Source organism: Cervus canadensis, chromosome 17 (genome assembly GCF_019320065.1).
Source record: "Cervus canadensis isolate Bull #8, Minnesota chromosome 17, ASM1932006v1, whole genome shotgun sequence".
In the NCBI taxonomy this organism is placed as follows: Eukaryota; Metazoa; Chordata; class Mammalia; order Artiodactyla; family Cervidae; genus Cervus; species Cervus canadensis.
In genome coordinates this window covers 22,920,245-22,947,264 of record NC_057402.1, presented here as the reverse complement: position 1 = coordinate 22,947,264, position 27,020 = coordinate 22,920,245, and the positions used below count along the sequence as shown (strand labels likewise).

Sequence of the window (27,020 nt, the reverse complement as noted above, 5' to 3'; positions counted from 1 at the left end):
TGAGTCAGAAAAATTATTACTGTCAATTTTTCCCAAACTGACCTACAGATTCATCAATCTCACTGCCAGCAAAATTTTTTACTTATTCATTTAATTATTTTAGAAACTGACAAGCTAATCTTATGGAAAGTTAAAAGACAAGGCATAGCTCCCTCCTCCTACAGCAAAAAAAAAAAAAAAACCTTTGGAAAGGAAGAAAAAAGTTGGAGGGTATACACCATCTAATTTCAAGATTTATTATCAAGTTACAGTAATAACAATAAAAAGCACCGTGGTATAGGCAGCAACACAGACAGACAGATCACCGGAGCAAAACAGTCCCCAAATAGTTCTATACATATAGAGACAACTCAATTTTGGAAAAGTACAAAGGCAATTCAGCGGAGAAAGGAAAGTCTTTTTCAACAAACAGTGCTAGAACACTTGGCGATCCATATGCAAAAAAAAAATTCAATCCCTATCTCAAACTATATTCACAGCTAACTCAAGATGGATCACAGACATAGATCCTAAAATGATAAAACTCTAGAAGAAAGCATAGGAGAAAATTAGTATGACCTTGGACTTAGGCAAAGGTTTCAGATACAAAAGCATGAACCATACAAGAAAAAGTTGATATATGAACTTAATCAAAATTAAGAATTCCTATTCCTTCAAAGAAAATGTTAAGCGAATTAAAAAATATTAAAAAACAAAACACTCTGCAAATCATGTATTTGATAAAGTACTTATATACAGAGTACAGGGTTTCCCAGGTGGCATTAGTGGTAAAGAACCCGCCTGCCAATGCAGGAGACATAAGAAACACAGGTTCGACTCCTGGGAGGGGAAGACCCCCTGGAGAAGGGCACAGGAACCCATTCTAGTATTCCTGCCTGGAGAATCCCGTGGACAAAGGGCCTGGCAGGCTAGTCCACAGGGTTGCAGAGAGTCAGATGTGACTGAAGTGATTTAGCACACATACAGAATATATTCAGAATCTTCAAAACTGAGTAAGAAAGCAAACAGCTCAATTTAAAAAGAGGTGAAAGATCTGAACTTGATCTCATCAAAGAAATCATATACAATGGCAAATAAGCATGTGAAAAGAAGCTCAATGTTATCAGATATCAGGGAAATAGTAACTACACCTGCTACATAACTTATTATAGTGGTTGACAAGAAAAAGCAAGCCCATTATCAGGTGGTGGTGGTGCATTTCTACAGGAACTACAACTCTCATATACTGCTTGTGAGATTGTAAATTGGTTAAAAAAAAAAATACCAAGAAACAGTACATTTGTTTCTAAAAAGAAAACAACTGTCATAGGATTCATGCATTTCATTCCTAAGTTCTGATTCCAAGAGAAAAGAAAGCATATGTCTACACAATAGGTGTACCTCACAGCAATTTTACATGTAATAGTCCAAAACTGAAAACCCACATGTTCATCAACATGTGACCGGGACAACCAAATTATAGCATATCCGTACAAGAAAAGCAATAAGAGCTATGTACTATAGACACATCATCACACAACAAATACAGAGGAATTTCAAAGTGTGCTGAGTAAAAGAAACCAATCCAAAAGAGTAAGCGCTGTCAATTCCATGTCTATGTTATGCATGGGCCTCCCAGGTGGCACAGTGCCAATGCAGGACATGTCAAAGACGTGGATTTGATCCCTGGGTTGGGACGATCCCTGGAGCAGGAAATGGCAACCCACTCCGTATTCTTGCCTGGGAAGTCCCATGGACACAGAAGCCTGGCGGGCTACAGTCCAAGAGGTCACAAAGAGGGGTCACACATACACGTTATGTATACAAAAGACACAAACTAATGTAGAGGAAAGCAGATCAATGGTTGCCCAGGGGTAGGAAGGCAGGCAAGTAAGGGTGAGAGGAAGGGATTACGAAGGGGCAAAAGGAAACTCTGGAAGATTATAGATGTTATTTGTTTTCTTGATTATCTGACTATATTCCTAATCACGATGTCATGATGGCTTCACAAAGTGTATGTATGTCCAAAAGTATTCAATTATGCCCAATGTTCACAGCCGCATTATTTACAACTGCCAAGATATGGAAGCAACCTAAGTGTCCAGAATGGATGAATGAATAAAGAAGATGTGGTGTATATATACAATGGAATACTACTTAGCCATAAAAAGAATGAAATTTTGCCATTTGAAGCAACATGGATGGACCTGGAGGTTATTACACTAAGTGAAATAAGTCAGAGAAGGACAAATATTATGATATCACTTGTATGTGGAATCAAAAAAATAAACCAGCAAACACAACAACAAAAGAAGCAGACTCACAGAGAACAAAGTAGTAATTACCAGTGGGCAGAGGGAAGGGGAGAGGGGCAAGACAGGGGTAGAAGATTGAGAAGTACAAAGTACTATGCATAAAATAAGCTAAAAGGACACAGTGCGTAACATGGGGAATATGGCCAATTTTATAACTATAAATGGAGTATAACCTTTAAAAACTGTGAATCACTATATTGTACACCTCTAACTTATACAATATTGTGTATCACCATATTACAACTTTTTAAAAAGTATTCAATTATATGCTTTAAATTTGTGTGATGTATCATTTATCAGTTATACCTCAATAAAGTTACTAGAAAGAATGATCCAAAATAATCAATATATTAGCTACGTAAGCACTTACCTTTTTTTAAGCCAAGAAGACTGAACTGTTACCTTGCCATACAAGAAAATTAACATTTAGTCAATATCCATTATATGCTAAGCCTTACGCTAGCCACTTGTCAGAGACTAAGTTACGTGCTTAGTGTCATCTTAAGGCCATTCCTTGGGGGAAAAAAGGGGAGGGGATGTGGCACAGCAAGACGGTAATAGGAAACTTTAGCAACTAGACAAGGTTTTATTTCTATTCTGTAATAATTCTAACTTCCAGTTCCTAAAAATCAAATATACAACACTATCAATAAACACAGATTTAAATCTAAATCCTCCAAGTTCTATAAATTCAGCAGGAATTGTCCTTCAGTGGGACTACATGCCAGGACAAAGGTTTACATTAGATGCTTAAATTGTGTTCTCATATACTGGTAAGCACTGAATTCTAAAAAGACCCTTAGTGAATGGCAGTTTAATTTAAAGGTTAAAAATATAGTTTAGATGGGACCAAACAAAAATCAAAATCCTGTGTAACTGGGAATACCCTATTCTGCAAACTTATTTCCTCATAGTGGTTATGTATTAATAAAACCTGCACTTAACTTGCAAAGAGGATTTGAAGTGGCTCTCCCATCTGCAAAATGGGAGACCTCTAAGACATCTTTCAGTCTTGGTAGTTCTACTCTCCCCTACTCATTAGCTTAGGAATTACACTAATTATATTTCAAAGTCACTGTGACCACTCAGAAATACAGAATATTTTATTCAATTAATTAATGTTAGAACCAAGTATAGTACTTAGAGGTCCATCTTTTTTGTTCTACATTTGACAAGGTTTACTTCAGCACTATTGCCATTTGGAGCTAGAAAACTGTTGTGAGGGATTATATTATCCTGAGCATTTCAAGATGTTCAGCTGACCTGCTACCCACTAGATGCCAGAAGAATCTCTCCATAGTTATGACAATCAATAGTGTCTCCAGAAATTCTCACTGTCCTCAGGGGAGCAAAACAGTCCCTGTTGAGAATTACTAAAATGAGTACAGTAATCTATCTGGACCTCCTTCTCTCACAGGGAGGGAGTCTGAAAACAGAGTCCCTCCATCTGAAAGTTCTTAAGAATATTTTAAATGTTTATAGATAGTATATGCTCCTTTTTAAAAAATAATAAGTTACTAAAAAGCAAAGGTTTTTTTGTTTTTTTTTTAAACAAACAAACACTGTTTTGTTTTCAAACTGAGAAAGTTAGGCCCTACAAAATATCTGATACCTATGACCTCTTCATTCAGGCCATGTCTCCAGGGTGGGAAAAAAAAACTTCTAAGGCCAAAGAAGTATAAACAAACCATTTCTTAACTAACAAACCGTGGCAATTAATTTAGAAAATGTCAATACTCTATTGGAATTCAACTTTAGAGCTCTGCCATTATCCAACCTACATCTTGTCCTAAGTAGGTTATCAAATATCATTGTCTTCAATTTCAAACTGCCACTATCTGTGGTAAATCTCCTACACATTTAACTTGCCCTGTCGCAGTCTCCTAGCCAAATTTTTTCTTCAATGGCTTAACTCTCAAGTAAAATGAAAATAAAAAGATCACAATGTCAACTATGTCTAGAAAATTTGTATCTTCTTGAAAAAATATCTTTTTACATTGCTAAACTGGACCTAATTGCTTTCTTACTATTACACAAGAATAAATATAATTTACTTGTGATACAGACTTGCTGCCATAAATGTAGAAAGAGTGAAAAACAAACTGGAGACATGAAATCTGGGTTCCAGCTCTGACTCTGCCTCCTCGTACTTGGATGACCAGGTAACAGCCCCAAACTTCAGCTCTCTTAGTTGTAAAAAAGGAGAATAATAATTTAACTAACTCTAAAGTTATTGTGTGGATCAGTTATCACTTATGTGAAATAATTCTGTAAACAGTAAAGTGTCATACAAAAGTTGGGTACTGGTAGTATCCTGTTGGTGTGCATAAACCACATAGTAGAGAAACATGCACCTCAAATAAGAGAGACTTAATTTACTGAATAAACGTCACTTTTCAAAAGGAACATTCTTTACGAAGAGAGCCCGAGATGATAAACCTTGGACTAGGATTCAGGCATCTGGGTTCTAAACTCAGTTCTGCCATTAACTCTCTGTATCAACAAAGGCAAACTTTCCTTTTCACCTCAAATTTCGTATGAAAAGATCCAAGTTCTGGACCAGTTGTTCCATAAGTATTATTACAGTCTATTGGGTCACGAAATTACCAAGAGTGCAAGAAACTCATTTAACCCTATATCCACAATTCAAGAGTAGTTTGGTCGGACGCAAAACAGAAGGTAACAGACGGTAAGAAAATTTTATTTAAAAATAGAATGCTGTATGAGTCTCCAAAAGAAAAGGAAACTATAAACTACCTTGTTTTCTACAATTAATCATAGTTCTCCCTCTAAATGATAGTAATTATGAACAAGGTGCATTAACAAGGGCGGGGCTCTTTCCCACAAGCTTTTAGGGAACCACCCACTTCCCAAAGAGGTGTAACTGCTTCCTCCTTGCCCTCCTTAGCCAAGAAACCTGAAAGATTAGGGTTTATATTGTCTTTGTTTTTTTTCTCTTTCACTTGGGTGGGGATGGCGGTAGTCATCTGACAAACATATCCTATAAACACCATTATCTGCAACAACAAGTCTCCAGAAAGTCTAAAAATAAGTTGTTAGAATAATAGATGTTTTTAAAACAGTTCGGGCTATTAACTCAAAACAAGGTAACCCTGTGTGTGATTAGCGTTTGCCAACTATAAGGGTTCCCTTCCCCAAATTATCCGCCCTCCCGCGTCTGTAGAGGCGATGCCTCGCCCTCCACTAGAGCATCGCGCCAGGGCCGGGGGGAGAGTCCCCAAGGGCTCCCAGGAGAGGGAAGGCCGGGCAACCCAGGCCTCCAGACGCCGTCACCCCTCGCCCCTCACCAATGACGATGCGCAGGTGCTTGAGGCGGGTCAGTGCGTCCTTCTTGGTGTCCAGCACCTTCTGGGTAGACTTCTTCACGTCCCCGTGCGGCTTCTTGGAGAACATCCTGCCGCCGCCACGGCCGACTCCGGCCCCCTCCCGGCCAGGTCACAGCGGCGGTAAGTGGAGGGAGTGGGCGGGGAGGAGACTAGTGCGAGCGGCTCATTCACTCCCCAACCTTGCGGGCCCCGGCGCGGCCGACTCCTCCCAGACCAAGGCCAGGGCCGCCACCTCCACCCGACTCGCGCGGCGTCTGCAAGGCACCTTCGCCTCTAGCTCCAATATGGCGGCTCCCCTCTTCCAGTTCTGCACGGAGGGACGGAGACCCGGGAGAGTCGCCCGCCGCCGCCGCCGCTTCCTCCGGCCGCCGCTCGCCGCCACAGGCCGGGGCCGGGCACCCAAGACCCGTAGCCGCGGATGTGCGGCTGTCGGCGGCAGCGGCAGCACTCCTCTCTCCCTGAGGCCCCCTTAAGGTTAAATCTTCTTTAGCAGCCGCCAAGGAGACGGAGTGTGGTGATGGGGTTTCACGACTTTGCCGTCGGTGGCGAATGGTCCCCGTGGCAACCACCTTCTGACGTCAAGAGTTCTTGACGTCACGCCAGCGTGAGATCACCCGTGGCATTACCTTCCTTTAGTTTCCTGTGTAAGTAGACACAGGAGTAGCCTGAGGGAGTGAGGGAAGGGAAATCCTGCGTGCGCCTTTGAAAGCACAGTTTCTCCTAGCCAAGCCCCCAGAGTAGTCTGTTTTTAAAGGTCCTCCGCCTGTCCCGGCTACTTACTATGTAACTTAAGAACATAGCTCCAGAACATCAGAGTAGATGTGCAGTGTATTTTAGACGCCATTTCTGAAGGCTTTGTTTGTAACACCCCTTAATTTCCTTAATTTGAATTTTGTATAAAGAATTTTTGTTTTTATGGCAAAGTGATGATTAATAATTTACTGTAGTTTCGAGATTTGTCGTAGTACATCCTCTTGGTTAAAATTGTCTTGCACAAATGAGTTCTCCCAAAAGCTTGTTGTAGTAGAAAGAAAAATTACAGGGAAAAGAAATCTGGAGAGCTGTAAGGGTTAATTTTCTTCATCTGTAAAGAGTTCACAAATCCAGGAGAAAACTGCTAAAGCACAAGTAGAAAAGTTAGTAGAAAACATGAAACAAGTGTTACAGAAGTATGTGCTCAACTAACACATGTGAAAAATGTTCACACGTGGGTAATTTTTAAAAATCAGATTAAAACAACATATATTTAAACAATTTAAACAGCTTTTATTGACGTTTACTCGATATATAGTAAACTGCACATATTCAAAATGTGCAATTTGGGAAGTTGGATATTTGCATATGACCATGAAAACTTAAGCAGTCAAAATAGTGAACATACCCATCAGCCCCCAAATGGTCCTCTTGCCCTTTTGTAATCCCTCCCTCCTACTGCCCCCAGCCTGGTCTTTGGCCAAACACTGATTTGCTGTCACCTGGAATTTGCATTTTCTAGAGTTTCATGGAAATTATGCTTACAGTATACTCTTGTCTGATTTCTTACACTCAATATAACTTTTTTTAAAATAATGTAACATTTCATTGGTCAAACTAGGAGTTTAAGTTAGTCATCTTACAGCAGGTGAAGGCAGCAGCAGACAATCCTATTGCTTACTAGAGAGAAGCAGTAATGACTACAAGAGTTGGCATTGTGTATCAAGACACTTTAAAATGTTTGCATATACTTTGAATCATTAGTTTCACTTTTAGGACCCTATTCTAAACTGTCAGAAATGGGAAAATATTTATATAAAAATATTAAAGCATGATTTATAACACTGAAAGATTGGAAACAATGAATGTCCATTAGGAGATAAAACATCCAGTAGGTGGAATGTCACAGAACCATGAAAATTATTAATATGAAGACTTTTTAATGACATAGAAAATACTCAGGACACTATTAAATGAAAAAGCAATACAATGCTGAAGATATTATCAAAACTGTGAAAGAAGCTATGCATGTAAAATGTAGTTAGAAAAAAAGTCAAAAAGCCTCCAAAATTGTGATTATAGCTGCAAAGTAAAATCACAGGTGAATTTAATTATTTTCTTTACATTTTTGCTTAGCTTTTTTAAACTAAAAGTCATATATTGCTTTCATGATTTAACAAGTCTATTTAAAGAAAATTAAGAAAATCTAATGTACTAATTTTAAACTCACAAAACAAATTAAGATGTATGTGTAGGAATAGAAACTCCTTGAAAATAAAGCCTTTTTTGAAAAATTTATGATATGTCCTACTGTGGTATGGTACAGAATAAATATTTGTTGATATTTAAATTATGTTTACATTAAAATGGTTTCTTTTGCTAGTATAAGAGTCATCCAATCCCATGATTCTGACTATCATTTATTTGGTGATTTTAGACACGTATGTCCCTATTAGTAACCCAAGTCTCCTTTCTGAGCTTCCACAAGCTACTCAAATTCAGTATATACAAAACAACACTCATCATCTTTGTCCTCTCCACTCCCAAACCTGATCCTCCTTTGTTAAATATCTTCACTGGTACTACCACTATTAGCTCAGATTTTCAATCCAGTTGTTTCATCTTAAGGTTTCTTCTTCTCTGCCATCTAGTCAGTTACCAACACCTGATGATTCTACTTCTTAAGTATTTCTTGATTTAGTCCTCTTCTCTCCTTTATCACCACCTTTGTTCAGGCTCAGGGCTTCACCATCTCTAGCCATGTATGCTAGAAATGGCAGAGGTTTCCTCCCTACCCCCACATCTTAGTAAGATTTGAGTACCCATTCCTTTTTAAGTAAATTTTAAGAGTAAAAAAAGATGCCCAATGGTCTTGCAATCAGTCCTTGAATATCTGTATTAATGAGGAAAAGATGTGGCATGGATAAATCAAGACATTTCTTTTTATTTTTATTTTTTGGTATACATATTTGCTTAAGGATATATTTTATAGCCAGGAAATGCACAGCACTTTCGATCAAAGAACAAAACCCATATTGAGGAAAGGCTATAAACATGTCCAGATTTTATGCCTTGCTCCCACTTCATAGTGATTATAACCAGTCTCTAAGTTTGTTAAGATGATGCAGGAAAAGCAGACCTAGACTCTTGCTCTTTCTAAACTTATTGAAGTGGAATTTTAAAAAAAGTAATTAGCCACATTGATTGTGGTGGATACACGCTAGCTTGCCTACCATCTGGTAACATACCCAGATTTTTCTTTGGAAAGCCACCCCTCTCTTGGTCTCATCTGATATGCTGCTGCACTGCCCCCTTTAGACTTTGGTATTCTAGCACTCAGCAAAGAAAGTGTGTTAAGGATGGGCACATGACCAATTCAGTCTAGTAAAACTCTCTCCTACAACTACTGCAAAAGAGAAGTTCTTTTTTCCAAGATGAAGGCCTGGAACTGCTAGGAATTAACAGGTGAAAAGAATCTGCTGAGGACAAGGCCAATACGCTTGAGAACAGAGGGGATAGTTAAGTAGAGAGTAAGTCTTGAATTACTTGGGCTTTTGGATCCAACTTGCCTGAAGTATCATGGTCTTTTCTATTTCCCAGGTCAACAAAGTCCTTCTTTTGCTTTAGCCAATTTCACTTGGGTTTCAGTCACTTGCAATAGGAAAAGTTCCTGACTTAGACATTTTAAAGATACTCAGCTAGGCTGAATAGGGAGTAGGAATTTTAAAAGAAAAAAAAAACCTGCTTGAAAGCAAGACTACAACTCTCTTCTGAAGTCCTCCGGCGCTTTTTCTCTACCATGACACTCACCTTACTCTATGTTATAGTCATTCTATGCTTCATCTCCATTATATTAAGCTGTAATCTGTCTTTAAGGCAGGTTTTTAAAATTTTTCCTATGTTGCATAATTCCAGGCTCCAAGAGTTGCTTTTCCTCTGTCTTCTCTGTCTCTTTCTCTGCTCTCTCTAGTGCTACCTGGCATGAGGTAGGCATTCAATACATATTTACGGAAAGAATAAGTAAACACTAGGCATTCAGTAAATGCTTACTGAATTTATGCAAAGATAATAGTTGCAGTTTCCGCTGAGGATGATGGAAAGAGGACTAAGGAGGGAGAAACAATGCTCAGCAGGGGCAGGCCAGCATGTAAGCAAAGTCAATCTTTGATTATTTTTCAGGTTTCAATTCATGGGGAAAGGTGTTCTATGCTTTCCTTAGGGTTTGAGGTGGAATTTTTTTTTCCATCTTTTATGTTGATCTATTTCAACTATGAAGGTCAAATAGCTATTAAAGCTTTAAAAGATGAGAAAGTTGTACATGATTGAGACAAGAATAAAGATGCAAGGAATAGGGGAAAAGAAAAGTAGTCTTTATTAAATGTTTCCATGATTTATCCATGAAAATGAACATAAGTTGTGGTCCCCAGAGACTCAAGCAGAAAGATAAATTTGGAGGCTACATTTTGGGCAATTCATTCTGTCCCAAATGTATTACTAAGAATATTTCACATACTATTTCTGTGTTTGTTTTGTATATATTTTCTCTATTTGCTATATCATATCCCAGTTTTTTTTCTTGCTGCAAACAGAAAGGCTTCTAAGCAGAGCTATATGTTTTCTGTGAAATTAATCTTGCTTCCTTTCCTATTATTGTGTTTTTTTAAATCCTCTTTCCCTATTTGTACCTCATATAAACATGGTTATGCAAAGAAAAACACTTTCCTCTGCAAAGAAAATTTCAGGATGTCCTATTACATTGATGGAGTCACCAAAAGAATCTGCAGTAGCTGAAAAAAATCTGTAAAATTCTGAATGGTATAAATTGAAATTGTGCTTGGAAAATTTCTCCTATAAAATAAGAGTTAAGTCTGCTTGTTTGCAAAGCTGTTTTCCTGACCCATATCAATAGCCCTGTCTAAAATACAATGAAATACTTGATTAGCATAGAAAAATTTTTAAATTCAGCTAAGAGAGCTGTAAGACCTACCCCAACATGCTAAAAAAAAAAAACCCACCCCAATGTGTTGCTTAATAGTAGTTTATTTCAATGACAATATATCCTTTTTTTAAGTTTACAAAAATTATTCATTTCCCACATGCATAGCTTGTATCATGAAAGTTACAGAGCTTGTTCTGAGGAAACATTATGATTCAGTGGAAAGATGAATTATTCAAGGGATTTGGGTTCTAGTTCCTCTCAGCATCAGTTTTCTCATTAGGAAAGTCAAGATAAAGTGTGCTCTCAGTGATTTGTGAAATTCAGGAAATAATAGTGTTTTCAGCCATGATCTTTAGAGTTAGGTAGATCTGAGCTGGACCTTTCATTTCAGGATTTACTTTATCAGGGATCTCTGGTGTATAGTTTAATCTCTCTAAGTCTCATTTTCTTCATACGTAAACCATATCAGTAATTGTGATAATTAGGTAAGAAGTGGTATTGAAAGTTACTTCTACAATGGCTGATATATAATGTTACTTCCCTTTCATTTCCTTGATAGACTTTTAGTGGAGCAACTTGTGTAATTGTTTAAAAATTTGCAAAAAAATAAAAAAAATAAAAAAAAATAAAAATTTGCAACCCCACTATCCTATATCCCATTTTCTTGCAAAATGCCCAGTACAAAATGCTCTCAATAAATATCTGTTGAATGGAAGAATGAGTGTCAGTCCCCTTCCCTTTCTCTTGCAGGGCACTCAGTAAATGATTGATGAATGAATGAAATAATTTTAGAAAACAAAAAATGTAACATATCATTAATAATAATTATATGGCTGGCACAACTGAGGAAAAAGGAAACACCATAACACCGTAGCAAAACAAGCTGGCACAAGTGTGATTTAGAGATAGCATGCCCAATCCACTGCCTAATTTTCTCTTTAAATGCTCTCCCCATTGGAGACATATTTATTTTGAAAAGACAAACCTAGAAAATTATCTTTATAATACTGCTTGTGAAAACTAGACTTCAAACTTAAGTTTAAAATCATGAGCATCCCAAGAAAAATATGTCATCATCAAAACTCCCATATGCGAACATTACATTACTATTTTTTTATAAAGTCAGGTTTATTCAAATTGAAGAGACCTTTAAAAACTGTTTTTAATGGGCTTTATTTCTGTAAATCAGTTTTAGGTTCACAGATGCTCCTTGCCCCCACAGGTGCACAGCCTCACCCATTTAGCAATATCCCCCATGAAAATGGTACATTTGTTACAACTAGTGAGCCTACACTGACATATCCTTGTCACCTAAAGACCATAGTTTACATTAGGGTTCACTTTTGGTGATACACATTTTATGGACTTGGACAAATGTATAATGACATTTTTCCACTATTATAATATCAAATGGAGTATTTTCACTGCCATAAAAATCCTTTGTTTCTTTTATTCATCCCTCTTTCTAACCCCTGGCAACCACTGATCTTTTTATTGAACAGACTCATTTTTTAAAACATTTACAGGAAAATTAGGCCAATAGTATAAAGACTTCTCATGTGCCCAACTGCTAGTATGGTATATTTATTACAATTAATAAACCAATAAGGGGTTTCCCTGTGGTCCAGTGGTTAAGAATGCACTTTCTAGTGCAGGGGATGGGGGTTCAATCCCTGATCAGGGAACTAAGATTCCACATGCCTGGTGGCAGCTAAGCCCTTGGGCTGCAATGAAGACCCAGTGCAGCCAAAAAATAAAAATGATATGTTATCATTATTAACGACATTCCACAGTTTTATTTTTTATCTGATGTCCTTTTTCTATTCTATGATCTTATCCAGGATACCTTATTACATTTAGTTATTATTTCTCCTTAGGCTCCCCTTGGCTGTGACAGTTTCTCATATTTTCCTTGGTTTTGATGACTTTAACAGTTTTGAGGCGTACTGGTCAGGTTTATTGAAGGATGCCCTTCTACTGAAATCTGTCAGTTGTTTTTCTCATGATTAGACTAAAGTTGTGGGTTTGGGGGAGGAAGATCACAGAGGTAAAGCCATTTTCATCACATCATATCAATGGTAAGTACTATCACCCTGACCTCCACTGTTGATGTTGACCTAGATCACCTGACTAAAGTACTGGCAGGTTTCTCCAATGTAAATTTTTTGTTTTGTTTTGATTTGTTCTTGGCTTTTCCCTACCATCCTCTTCAGAGGAAAATCACTATGTGAATCATTATTAGTTGACTGCATTTTATTATAAAAGCTGTACATTTTCTTCTATTACTTTAGACGTGGCGTCTGTTTTAGTTTCACTACTTGTGAATGAGAAGGTTGAAATTCCAACCGTGTTGCATTAGTAAAAGGAGGAGCAGAATGCTTACCAGCTGAATCCTAATGAGACATGAAGGGCAAGGAACTGAAGTTAACACAAAATTAAAAACCAAAAGAAGTGATCAGGAGAGAGACTAATAGTTTTCAAACCTCTGTGTCTCAGGATCAAAATTATTGGGCCTCCAAAAGGCTTCCCAGGTGGCTCAGGTGGTAAAGAATCTGCCTGCAACGTGGAAGGCCTGGCTTTGATCCCTGGGTCATGACAACCCCCTGGAGAAGGGAATGGTCAACCCACTCCAGTATTCTTGCCTGGAGAATTCCATGGACAGAGGAGCCTGGTGGGCTATCGTCCATGGGGTCCTAAAGAGTCAGACATGACTGAACAACTAACACACACACACAAATAGCTTTTGCTAATCTATAACATTATTAAAATTAAAGCTGAGGAAACTACAAAATTCAGATGAAAGAAATTATGTGTGTGTGTGTGTGTGTGTATAAGTGGAGAAATGGACTTCCCTGGTGGTGCAATGGATAGCAATGTACCTGCCAATGCAGGGGACACAGGTTCGATCCCTGGTTCAGAAAGGTCCCACAAGCTGCGGAGCAACCAGGCCCATGTGCCACAACTACTGAGCCCACTATGACTCTAGAGGCACAACTATTGTAGCCTACATGCTCTAGAGCCTGGACTCTGCAATAGGAGAAGCTACCACAATGAGAGGGCTTCCCTGGTGGTTCTGGGGTAAAGAATCTGCCTGCAATGCAGGAGTCACAGGAAACGCAGGTCTGTTCCTGGGTAGGGAAGATCCCTTGGAGGACAGCATGGCAACCTACCCCAGTATTCTTGCCTGGAAAATCCCATGGACAGAGGAGCCTGGTCGGGTACAGTCCATAGGATCGCAAAGAGTCAGACACGACTGAAGCGACTTAGCACACACACACACACACACACACACCACAGTGAGAAGCCTGAACACCATAATGAAGAGTTGTGACCGCTCACTGCAACTAGAGAAAAGCCCACATGCTGCAATGAAGACCTAGTGCAACCAAAAATAACTGGAGAAATATTTCATGTTCATGGAATGGAGCATTCAGGTTATTAAAGAGGTCAGTTCTTCCCAACCTTATCTGAACACAATACCAATCAAAACCCCAGGAAGCTATTTTGTAGATATCAACACACTGATTCTAAAGTTTATGTGGAAAGATAGAAGATCCAGAACAGCCAACCAACACTGAAGAAGAACAAAGTTGCTACCTCCTTATTTGAAAACTCACTTAACAATTGTAATAATCAAGACAAGTGTGGTATTGGTGAAAGAATAGATAGAACCATCAATGGAACAGAAATAGAGTCATGCAAATATAGTCAACTGACAAAGGAGCAAAGGCAATTCAATGGAGAAAAGATAATCTTTTCAATAAATGTGCTGAAACAAGTGACATCCACATACAGAAAAAAAGGCCTAGATATAGACCTTTCAACTCACAAAAGTTAACTCAAAATGGAGCATTCCTGAAGGTAACGTACAAAGCTATAAAACTACCAAAAAAAAATGGGAGAACACCTAGGTGAGCTTTCATTTGGCAGTGAGTTTTTCGATATAGCACCAACAGCATAATCCATGACAGAAAAAAAATGATGTCAGATTTTATTAAAGTTTCTGCTGTAGGAAAGACATGGTTAAAAGAATCACAGGATAACTGACCAACTGGCAGAAAATCTTTGCAAAATACATATGTGATAAAGGACTTGATTAAAATATACAAAGAACTCTCAAGGAAACAAGTGACCCAATTAAAAAAATGGTGAAAAGACTGAATAGACATCTTGCCAAAGATATACAAATGGCAAATAAGCAAATGAAAAGATGCTCAATATCATTGACCATTAGAGAATTACAGATTCAAACAACAGTAAATACTACTGCACATATATTAGAATGACTAGAATTCAAAACAATGATGCACTAAATACTGGTGGGAAAGTATCATTGCTAGTGGGACTGTAAAATGGTACAGCCTGCTTTGGAAGGCAGTTTGGCAGTTTCTTATAAAGTTAAGCATATTCTTACAATATGATCCAGCAGTTACACTCCAAAGTATTTGAAATTGAAAATATGATTTGAAAACATGGCTTCACCAAAATCTGCACACAAATATTTGTATTATCTTTATTAATAACTCCAAAATTTGGAAGAACCAAGATGTTCTTCAATAGGTGAGTGAATAAAAAACTGTGTTACATCCATACAATGGGATACTATTCATCAGTGAAAAAAAAAGCAAGCCAAGAAAACACATGGGTGAATTTAAATGTGTATTACTAAATAAAAGAAATGTCTGAAAAGGCCACATACTTTATGATTTTAATTATATAACATTCTGGAAAAGACAATATGATAGCAACAGTAAAAATTAATAGTTGTCAGGAGCTTGGAAAGGAGGGAGAGAAGGTTGAATAGGTAAAGGACAGGCAGTTTTTTAGGGGGTAAAATTATTCTATATGACATTTTAATTGTGGATACCTGACTCTATGCATTTATCAATATTCATAGAAACTTATAGAACCTCTAGTGAACCTTAATACATGCAAATTAAAAGAAATCATTTAGAAGGCTATAGGATCCCAAGTTGGAACACAGAATGTGACAAAATAATTTAACACTATTACATGTATGAGCCAGCTTCACTGAAGAAGGTAGGGAAAACATACTCATTTGAAAATGAAAGAAATCTATAAGACTAAAGACTAAAGAAAATGTATGTAAACACCGTACTTTAGTTGATTAAGTCTTTTTCCCATGAGGGTATGGCTTAATTCTGATACTGGTATACATGTATACTGAAATTAAATAACTATGTAAGTGGACAGCAGATGGCAGGACCCAAGCTTCTCCCTGTTGGAGTGGGACTTTTTCAGATAAGCACAGGGAGGTGGGTAGAATAATCCCTTTGGTAGTGGATTTGAGTTGAAGAGATCACCAGGAACTTGTTTATCTTAATACAGATACAGGCAGTTACATGTGGAAATATTTACAGATAGGTATATGTGGATGGATTAGTAAACACATGTGTATTTCCTTGCTCTGTCAGCTGAGAGGATTTAGAAGCAATGACACCCTAGTAGCAGCAAGCACACCGATAGCCAGATGTTGGCTTTAATACCATTTTCCAATTAAAAAACAACAACAAAGCTCTTTGGAAAAATGTCTGGTTCTAGGACTGGAGCTGATTCTAGGTTTCATTTGTACAAGATGCTGCTGCTAAGTCGCTTCAGTCGTGTCCAGACTCTGTGCGACCCCATAGACGGCAGCCTCCCAGGCTCCTCCGTCCATGGGATTTTCCAGGCAAGAGTACTGGAGTGGGTTGGCATTGCCTTCTCCCATCTACAAGATGAGCCTGGAGCACTTTGTAGTGCCAGAAATAAGGAAATCCATCACACACACACACACAAAAATGACAGGAATATATCAACTGAAAGAGCACTCAATAGTAAAAGTTAAGATAATGTGAACAACAAAATAAACAAGGTAATCTTAGATTATAACCACAAATATAAACATCCATGAGTCCATGTTGATGTAAATAATAATTGAATAAAAGGTAAATGGGGGAGAAGAGACAAATCTCCCATTCAAGAAGATTTTTGAAGAATTTATATAGAGACTCAAGGAGATGGAGAGTAAGCCCCTCGTTCTTAGGTGTGGTCTGCACATTAAGAGTTTCTTCCAGAGTACATACCGAAGGGGCAGAGGGACTAACTTTACAGTGGAGAAATGACACACACTCAGCCAGGTGACCAAGGCTAACATCAGCAGCGAGGTATCACATTGAGGGTATGGACCCTTGGTATAACAGGATGAAAATGGCACTTCTGTGGTCCCTATCTGAAACCTACAACTTCCGTCGAATCGTGAGAAAAACATTAGACAAATCCCAGTTGACCAGTGCTCCCCAAAACTGTTAAGGTCAAAACCAAGGACAGTCTGAGACACTATCATAATCAAGAAGAGCCTAAGGAGAAATGAAAACTAAAGGTAACAAGGAATTCTGATAAGATTCTGGGATACAAAAAGGACATTAGGTAAAAACCAAGGAAACCTGATAAGCTATGTTGTTTAGTTAATGATGTATCATTGTTGGTTCATTAATTGTAACAAATGTACCATATCATTTGTAAGAAAAGAAAACTGGATGCAGGGCAAATGGGAGCTCTCCGTGTATTAGTTCAATTTTTTGTATAAATTTGAAACTGTTCTAAAAATAAAGTCTCTTAAATCATTAAACCTGAGAAATTGTGAAGCTATTTTAATATGCATAAAATAACAATGATATGCCGTTGCAAGATAACATTCATAATTTTTTAAAAAATGTATTTTGAACTGACATATTTATGAAAAAATAAAATATCTTTTTTTAAAAGACAACAAATGTTTTGTGAGAACAAATAGATAATTGGAAAAGGGGAATATTTTAATAATTTTTTTCAGATAATTGTGGCCACTCTACTAAAACTAAACTCAATGAGGGGTAGTTTCTTAAATATTAGTTGTAGCATGGATTATGAAAGCATATCAAGAAACTTTTTGTATTCTTTACATTAAAATCTTGCACTTTAAATGGAACTTTTACCTATGCATAATTTTGTAGCATTATACACTAGCCATTTGGAAAATAATTGTTCACTGAGATATACAGATATTCCAAATGTTAATACATCTCATTAAACAATATAAATATTTTAAAAAATCAAATACATCAGAAAATTCTTTAAGTATTAGAAAGTTGTCATGCTCATCATGGTGAATAAAAGTTTTCCAAATTCCTAATTATCATTTGGAAGCTTGAATTTAACCTTTAGTAACAAATACTGTCAATTGTTTTACTAAAAGTGACAGGCACTCTTTGTTTATTTGATATTTTGTGAAAATACTTGCCTGAAAATCCAAGCCTGAAAAACTATAGTTTGTCAGTTCTTTCAAATAAAAATGTCATTCCTTGAATCAAGTTGCTAGGTTGGCTTACAACTCAACTGTGCAAGTATTTTTCCTGAAGACCACCACTGTACTTTAGTATGTAGGATTTGCCACAGAAAATATTAAAATGATGTACTCAGTGCTTTGGTTGATTAAGTTCTAAGTTGTGTCCAAGTCTTTTGCAACCATATGGATTGTAGCCCACCAGGCTCCTCTGTCCATGGGATTTCCCAGGCAAGAATACTGGACTGAGTTGCCATTTCCTTCTCCAGGAGATCTTCCTGACTCAGAGATCTTGACTCATGCTTCCTGCATTGACAGGAGGATTCTGTATCACTGAGGCACCAGGGAAGCCCACTCAATGCTTGGGATCGAATAAAGAATAATCTCTCCTGATGCATCTAGGATATTCATAAGTGAAATTGGTGATGAAGAATACAGTGAATGTTGGTATCATTTGGTACCACTGCCTTCATGCTAATGTGCCAACCATTTTACTTATCATTGTTTTTGTACCTTCACTTCCAATGTCAATAAATTTTGTAATTTCTTTCTGTTGGAATTTTATACATTATGACTTAATTTTTTGGGAAAACAGGTAGCATTTACATACAAGTCAAGAAGGAGTAGGAGAATTAGGAATGTAATACACAACATGATAAATATAATTAATTGATGTATGTTACGTATGAAAGTTAATAAGAGTGTAAATCCTGAGTTCTCATCACAAGAAATTTGTTTCTCTATTTTTTAAATTTTTGTAACTATACTAGATGATGGGTTTATCCTAAACTTGTGATAATCACTTAATGTATGTAAATCAAATTTTTATGTTGCATACCTTAAACTTTTGCAGTGCTGTCAAGGATATCCCTTCGACTGCGAAGACATCAAACCAGTCATTCCTAAAGGAAATCAGTCCTGAATATTCATTTGGACTGGTGATGAAGCTGAAACTCCAATACTTTGGCCACCTGATGCAAAGAACTGACTCTTTGGAAAAGACCCTGATGCTGGGAAAGATTGAAGGCAGGAGGAGAAGCAGACAACGGAGGATGAGATGGTTGGATGGCATCACTAACTCGGTGGACATGAGTTTGAGCAAGCTCCGGGAGTTGGTGATGGACAAGGAAGCCTGGCGTGCTGCAGTCCATGGGGTCGCAAAGAGCCGGACACGACTGAGCAACTGAACTGAACTGAACAAGGATATCTCAGTAAAACTGGAAAAAATAAAGAAGCATTGGAAGAAACTTTATGATTGGTTAAGGTCAGAAAATGCTGAAAATAGTATTACAATGAATATAGAAGTTCTTAAGCGAAATACATTTTTAATGAGATGTGTTGATGCAAAGGCTGCTAACATTATTTAATAGCATCAGGAAATTAATTCAAAGAGAAGATAGATAAGTAAACTATATTGTATATGCTTTCTCTCATGCCCCATACTTAATTCATTAGTAAGTTTTGTTGATTTTTATCTCCCATTATCTCAAATTCGTCCATTTCTTTTTGCCATACAGCCTCTACTCCTGTCCAAGCCACCATTATCTTACCTCAATATCTGATTGATTTCTTCCTTTATTACTCAATTCATTTTCCACTAAGCAACCAGTGATCTTTTTTTTTTTAAAGGTCTGATTTTAAGTTAGTATAATCTTACCACTAATCTAATGGCATCCCTTCGTACAAACTTCCTAATGGCAACCCATTGCATTTAGGATTTAGAAAAAAATCAAATATCCTTATAATCTACCAGGCCCTGAGAGATGTGGCCTTTCTCTAACTTACCCCACCTTGTGCCCTTTTTACCCTTAAACACTGACTGTCCATAGTGATCTCTTAATTCCTCAAACACGAACATGAGAAAGCTCTTTTCTACATCAGGATATTTACATATCCTGTTCTTTCCGTTTATGATATTCCTCCTTTCCATACAAGCTGTCCTAATGCCAAACTGTCAGATATTAGCTGAAATATTACTATTTTAGAGCGGTCTTACCTGATGCCCACTTCCACAGGTCTCTGTGTTACACTCTCGTAACACCAGTAGAGAACATCCCTTAATTTGCAGAATTAACTGTTTAATATTTACCTCTTTACTTCCCTCTGAGCTCTGTGCAAGCAGACGCTGTTTGTTCTGTTCATCAGTGAATCTCCTGAAACCACTGCACTACCTGAAACACAATACACATTCAATAAATAGCTAATATATAAGTGAATATGAGAGGGGACTTTTGATAAGAACAGAGAAGAAATTACGATAGGAGATTTTAAAATATTTTATTTGCTTTTCAAATCACACTTTAAAGAAAAAATAATTAGCTGTCTGTTGTGCTCAGAACTCTTTTAGCTGAAAGTAAGATAACCAGAAAAACCACTCCAATAAGAAGAGTAGCTCATTAGGTCATGTAACTGAAAGTCTAAGGCTTAACACTGAACACATGTGGATCCAGGTGCTTAAATTAAAGTCATCAGGAATCTTTGCTTTTTCTCTCTGCTCTTCTGTTGCTTCCCACGCCTGCCTCCCTGCTTCCCCAAGTTGCATGTAGAGGAGAAATGGCCCTAGCAAAGCTAGGTTCATAGGCTTCATGGACCTTTTAACTTCTAAAGACGAAAACTCCTTCTCAGTAGCTCCAATAGAAATTCTGTCAATGTCCATCATGGCCTAGGTTGGTCCACGTGTCCATCCCTGGACCAAGAGAATATAATATTCTGATTGGCCACTTGAACCACATGGGAAGAATGAAGCAGAGGGAGTTATTGAAGGTAAAATCAAAGAGCTATTGCTTCAAAAAGGGGATAGATATTGAGGAGGCTAAAAGATTCCCACTGTAACTATACAGAAAAATTATCTGAAGAGGAAAAATACAGATTAAAAATAAAACTGTATGTAAAATGTTTGTCATTGAGAAAAATCTTAAAAGACAAAAGAAAAATTTCTCTACTTAAAAAAAAATCAGTTATTGACAACAAAAGAACATGATAATATGAGCTATGAGATAGTGGAATAATAACATAAATATGCTAATAGAATATTATCAGGTTTATAGTTGAACTAATCCAAGAACTAATTTCTGCAAATAGACAGTTAATACAGGGATGGGCCCTGTACTGTCAACAGGCTATTTCAAGCACCTTTAAATAGTTTCATTCTTCCCAGGAGAAGGGCATGGCAACCCACTCCTATATTCTTCCCTGGAGAATCCTATGGATAGAGGAGTCCTCTGACCATAAGGCCATTGGTTCACAAAGAAGTGGACACAACTGAAACAACTTAGCATGCATGCATGTTCGTTATCCTGGCTTGGTAAATAGGACTTAATTTAAACTGCAAACATAATATGTAAGATGCCAAGGCCATCATATTGGTGACAGAAACTATTCTTTTTTTTCCCCAGAATCTATTCTTATATTAATATTAATAATAATTATAATAATTTTATATTAGGCTTCCCTGGTTTCTCAACTGGTAAAGAAGCTGCCTGCAATGCAGGAGACCCTGGCTCGATTCCTGGGTTGGGAAGATCCCCTGGAGAAGGGATTCTTGGACTTCCCTGGTGGCTCAGATGGTAAAGAATCTGCCTGCAATGCTGGAGACCTGGGTTCAGTCCCTGGGTTGGGAAGATCCACTGGAGAAGGGAATGGATTTTATTAAAAGTAATTGTTAATAATCTTATACTAATAATTGTTAAATATCAGAAGTGAAATAGTTTCATTCTTTCTAAGTGAAAAGTTGTGTGTAAATTGAATACAATTAGGTATTTTGCTTAAGTAAAAGAACAATTTGGAATGTTTTATAATTTTTTATTTCATTAAGCATTCCCAGATATTCCAAGCTTAGTAAATAACATGTCTTAAAAAGATCAAGTAGCATTATTAGTAGAGGAAGCATTGTTATCCCTAGCATGAGTGCAATGGTGATATGGAAAACTGTCATCTGTCTTATTATAACAATAAAATGATTAACATTAAAAAAAATTTCATTCTTAAGCAACTGAAATCATGGTGCATGTAATATGCTTTACTTGTGTCTGATCTTTGCAACCCTATGCACTGTAGCTCGCCAGGCTCCTCTGTCCGTGGGATTCTCCAGGTAAGAAAACTGGAATGGGTTGCCATACCCTTCTCCAGGGTCTTCCTGACCCAAGGATTGAACCTGCATCTCTTATGTCTCCTGCCCTGGCAGGCGGGTTCTTTATCATGGTCTCATATAATTGATAATAAATTGGTCTTATTTAGTTGTCAATTTAGTGGATTATTATTATTTAGTTATTTAGTAGATCTCTAAAGACCTAGACTTAGTTTGAATGATTAAAATGTTTACCCTGATTTGAGTATTAGCCATTAGTTACTGCCTCCTGCCTTTGTTTTTCTAGCTACTGGCATCTGGCCTGGGTCCGTCAGTTGTGACGAGGTTTGTGGATGTACAGTTGATGTCTCAGCTCCACCACGTGGTAGTGTTTGGAATTAAGTTCATGTGCGCTGCTCAGTTGCTCAGTCGTGTCTGACACTTTATGACCCTCTGTACTTTAGCCCATCAGGCTCCTCTGTCCATGGAATTTTTCAGGCAAGAATACTGGAAAGGGTTGCCATTTCCTTCTCCAGCGGATCGAACCTGCATCTCTTGCATCTCTTGCATTGGCAGGTGGATTCTTTACCCCTGAGCCACCAGGGAAACCATAATGAGGATAAATCAGAGTAAAAAAAATGGGCTTGTAGCTTCCTCCCCTATGTCTACTTTACTCCAAATAAAAATGAAATTGAAAATTTTATACACTGAAGTTTTAATCTTTTATTCCTATCCCCTAGAATATACTCCCTGAATACACACACCGTACTTTGGAGACCATTGACCTAGAGAAATCCTCACACACAGGCCCCAAAGGATAAATACAAGAATATTCATAGAGGCAACTATTTTTAGTAACGAAAAAATTGAAAGCAACCTACCTGTCCATTAATAGGTAAGTGAGTGAATTTTTTGTGTGTGTGAGTGAAACTTTTAATATTTATTCAATGGAATAAGTGTACTCAAGGGACTACCTTAGAGCAGATCAAAGTTACCTGGATTAGAGCTACCTGTATCATAATAGATACGTCTCAAAAACATTGTTGAGGATAAAGGAAGTTTTAGTATTATATGCATTATATAATACATATGTATTATATGTATCATATATGATATGATTGTTTAGGTCTTCCCTGTGCCTCAGATGATAAAGCATCTCCTGGCAATGCAAGAGACCCAGGTTCAAACCCTGGGTCGGGAATATCCTCTGGAGAAGGAAATGGCAACCCACGCCAGTATTCTTGCCTGGAGAATTCCATGGACCGAGGAGCCTGGAGGTTATGGTCCATCGGGTCACAAAACATCAGACATGACTGAATGACTAACACTACTCTACTACATGATTGTTTAAAACATGTTAAATAATCATTCCTATAATATACAAAAAATGAAATGTACACATAATCATTTCTAAATATAGAAAAAATGAAATGTACACATGCATGGCAATCAAAACACTGAAGTCAGAATAATGGTTATTCTGGAGAAGGAAGGAGAAAATTGGGAATGAAGATGGATGTGGAACAAATGCAATAAAATGATAAGATCTGACAAAGCTTACATTCTGTTGTTATATATATAATATTCTGAATTACCTTTCTATGTGTTTAAATTATCATGTCAATGTTAAAATTTTAATAAAGCAGATTGAAAAGTTATACCAAAGGAGGTAACAGGAGAAAAACTACAAAGAAAAAGCCAGAATTATTTTACATCTACTCTATGCCAGAGTGGGCTTCCCTTGTGGCTCAGCTGGTAAAGAATCCGCCTGCAATGCGGGAGACCTGGGTTTGATCCCTGGGTTGGGAAGATCCCCTGGAGAAGGGAAAGGCTACCCACTCCAATATTCTGGCCTAGAGAATTCCATGCACTATATAGTCCACGGAGTCACAAAGAGTCAGATATGACTGAACGACTTTCACAAGCCAGAGCAAACCCAGTAGGAAATGGAGTGGCACTGGCCTATTTACTGAATACTAAAATGACTAAGGATTCTGGTGGGCATACCATGGGAGAGAATGAGCCAAGAGCTAAAATCTCCAAAAAATGAGGGGGGGCGGTGAGCCTGGGAGGTATGTACAGAATAGCCACAAGTAAAGAGACTGTGTGGCATATCCTGATGACAAACTGGGGGCTTTTAGGGAGGGGAGGTGGAAATGATCATCTAGAAGGAACAAGGACACCAAGTATACCTATCCATGACAAGGCTCCTCGGGGAGCGCCATGCTCCCTTCAGAACAGGAAAGTTAAGGGACCTTTCCAGAGACGAGGGTAACGATCTAGCAGATTTTGCTGATGACCGACCATGAGTTTTAGAAGGCTCTCAATAAACAAGTGCTTATTAAGGATTAATGAAAAATGAGACTTAAAATGTATCTAATGATTGTATAAACTCTGTGTTAAATGTAAACGTAAATGGAAGGCATCATTCCTACCTTTTAAAATGCCTCAACTGAGAAAACTTCATTCTGCTTTCATATTTTTTTTTAATGTTAATTTGTATTTTCTAAAAGTGACAATATTTTTTTCCAGCCTTATTCATTTTTCCCCTTATGGTTCCTCTTACATTTCCTATGTATCTTTTCTAAAATCTGTTTGGGGAGAGGAGAAAGAAACTCCTTTTAAGCAATACATCTTTGTGCAACTCTAATTGCTTAATCTCCCATTATTTTGTCTGCCTTAAACATAAACACATCGAGGACAGGAATTTTAGAGCTTGACGAGAACTTAAAGATAACATAATGCAAACTTCTCATTTTACAACTGACCAGAGAGTATATGATTTGCCAAATTGACTTGCCTGGTTACTAGCAGAACCAGGGCTAGAATCCATGCCTCCTCTCCAACTTCCTTCTGTTTTTCTCTAAACAGCGGAAACACAGAAATCATCTGCTAGTGGGACACTGTGTACTGATAGTTGACTGCAGGCTCTGAGGTCAGACTACTGAAGTTCAGATCTTAAATCTGCTACTTATTAGCTGTGTGACCTTGGCCAAGCAACATAACTGCTTTGTGCTTCAGTTTCTCCATCTACAAAATGGAAGGCATAATTATATCTACTTCATAGAGTTGTTATAATGATTAAATGAATTAATCTCCTTAAAGCACATACAGTGCTTGGATCATGAAGAGTGACCAGAAATCTAAGCTAGTGTTGCTATCTAGCACGTACTCTGCTAGCTGCTGATATAACAGAGATTAACAGAGGCTAGGGATATTACTCACAGCTGCTTTTGTTTGGTCTGGAGTTTAATAAACCAAACCAAACCAAAGTAACAGCAAAAAATGCACTTGAAATAATGTTTACAAATCTGGTAATTTCATGTAAACTTCTAAGTTTCTCTTGAAAATCAGAAGGTCTGACACTTAGCCCCAAATTCAGATGTAGCAACCACTGGCTGGAGCTAAAAGCAGCTACCCAGCTTTAGTCCACACCATTCACATAATGTATTCACAAGCTTGACTCTGAAACCGCATCCCAGGCTAAGACAATCCCTGTTCTCAAGGAATTCACAATCCAATTGGTGAGATGCATCTGCTAAACAACCCATAATACAGTGTGACAGAAACAAGTACAAAGTTGCCAAGCAGTAATCTGAAGGAACAGGGGCATGTACTGAATGGTGGAGGGGTTGCTGGTGATGAATGTTGTCAAGAAAGTGGCTTTGAAAAAAAGGAGTGCAAGAGGGTTGCAGAGAAATAGGATATGCAAAGAACATTGAAATGGCCAACAGTTCGTCTGTTTCTCAACTGATGAGTCCAGTTTTGGAGACTACAGCAAGAAAAGGACAAGTAGGCTGACACTAGATAATAAAAGTCCCTTAATTTGGATTTCAGCCAAGAGGTGGATAGCCCTTGAGATGTTTTCTGTCATTAAACTCTAAATCTAACTTTAATGCATTTATGCTTGGATACTCTTAACCATTCTCTGTCAAATGTCTTTGGATCTTGTGTTTGAGAAAGAAATTTACAACCCACAATATTCTATGAAATCTCTTTCAATAGCAAATTGCCACTTCAGGAAGAAGCCTTGTTTTTATAATGGATAAAATAGAGTTTTTAGGTTTGTCTGCAAGTAAAGTTTCCTTATCTGTAAAATGGGTATAATAGCACCTAACTCAGGGCTAATAAATTGGGAATTCAACTCAATGTAAGTGATGTAAAGAACTTACCAGGGTATTTGATACAGAGTAAAAGTGGTCAATTAGTATGTTATTATGATTAGGATATATAATGAGTTTTCCTTGTCTATCATCCCTACTATTGAAAAAATAAAACATTTCATTAAGTCAAATAAATATTTTTCATTGAAAACTGAAGTTAAGACTGGGGGCATATTCAGGCTGGGTATGGTAAACTGGAACTGTGTTAGTCGCTCAGCTGTGTCCGACTTTTTCACTCCATGGACTGTAGCCCACCAGGCTGCCCTGTCCATGGAATGCTCCAGGCAAGAACACTGGAGTTGATAGCCATTCCCTTCTCCAGGGGATCTTCCGGACCCTGGGATCGAACCTGGTCTCCTGCATTGCAGGCAGATTCTTTACCATCTGAGTCACCAGGGAAACCCGCATATGGTAAAAAACAAATGTAAAACATATTAGAGAAAACTGCCAAGATAAAACTTCCTTTCCTTTCATAATGCAAAAGTTTCAAGAATAATTTAAAGATTTTTGTGTAACATAGAAAGTGCAAGTTGTCAGCAGAAACTAATTCAACAATAGTTTAATAGTGGTAATAAAAGGGCTTTGGTAAAGAGACATTTCTCCAGTTCCTGTAGCCTTAAAGAGGAGGAAAAACCCTCAGGCAAAAGACCTTCTCGCATCTGACAGTAACATCCTGGATGGCCTGGAAGCTCAGACAAGCACTTGGCGGGAAAAGAATAAACACAGACCAAAATCTCACAATCTGTTTCTGTTTAGTTTATAAACTGCAACCGAGTCTGGCAGCTTTCGTGCCTTGTGGGACTTGAAGTCCAGAGGGGAGAAGCGATCAGGGTAGCTGAAGCTTCGAAGCCGGCGGCCCCTGCAGGTCTGAATAGTAAGGACTACAATTCCCGACACACATCCCGAGGCCGCGCCGT

At 37.7% G+C, this 27,020-nt stretch overlaps 1 protein-coding gene across 8 annotated transcripts in view; it reads right to left on the bottom strand.

The window, feature by feature from the left end:
* The window catches only part of RALGAPA1 (Ral GTPase activating protein catalytic subunit alpha 1), a 212,502-nt gene extending 206,347 nt beyond the window's left edge, over positions 1–6,155 (bottom strand). For 4 of the 8 annotated variants that reach the window (XM_043489272.1, XM_043489274.1, XM_043489277.1 and 1 more), the window contains exon 1: positions 5,603–6,155. In XM_043489272.1, coding sequence (XP_043345207.1) covers positions 5,603–5,708 — 106 coding nt within the window. In that variant the 5' untranslated portion in view covers positions 5,709–6,155. The remainder of the gene's footprint in view (positions 1–5,602) is intronic. The other 4 variants (XM_043489279.1, XM_043489275.1, XM_043489280.1 and 1 more) reach the window with 1 other exon arrangement.
* Between the last annotated feature and the right edge of the window lie 20,865 nt (positions 6,156–27,020).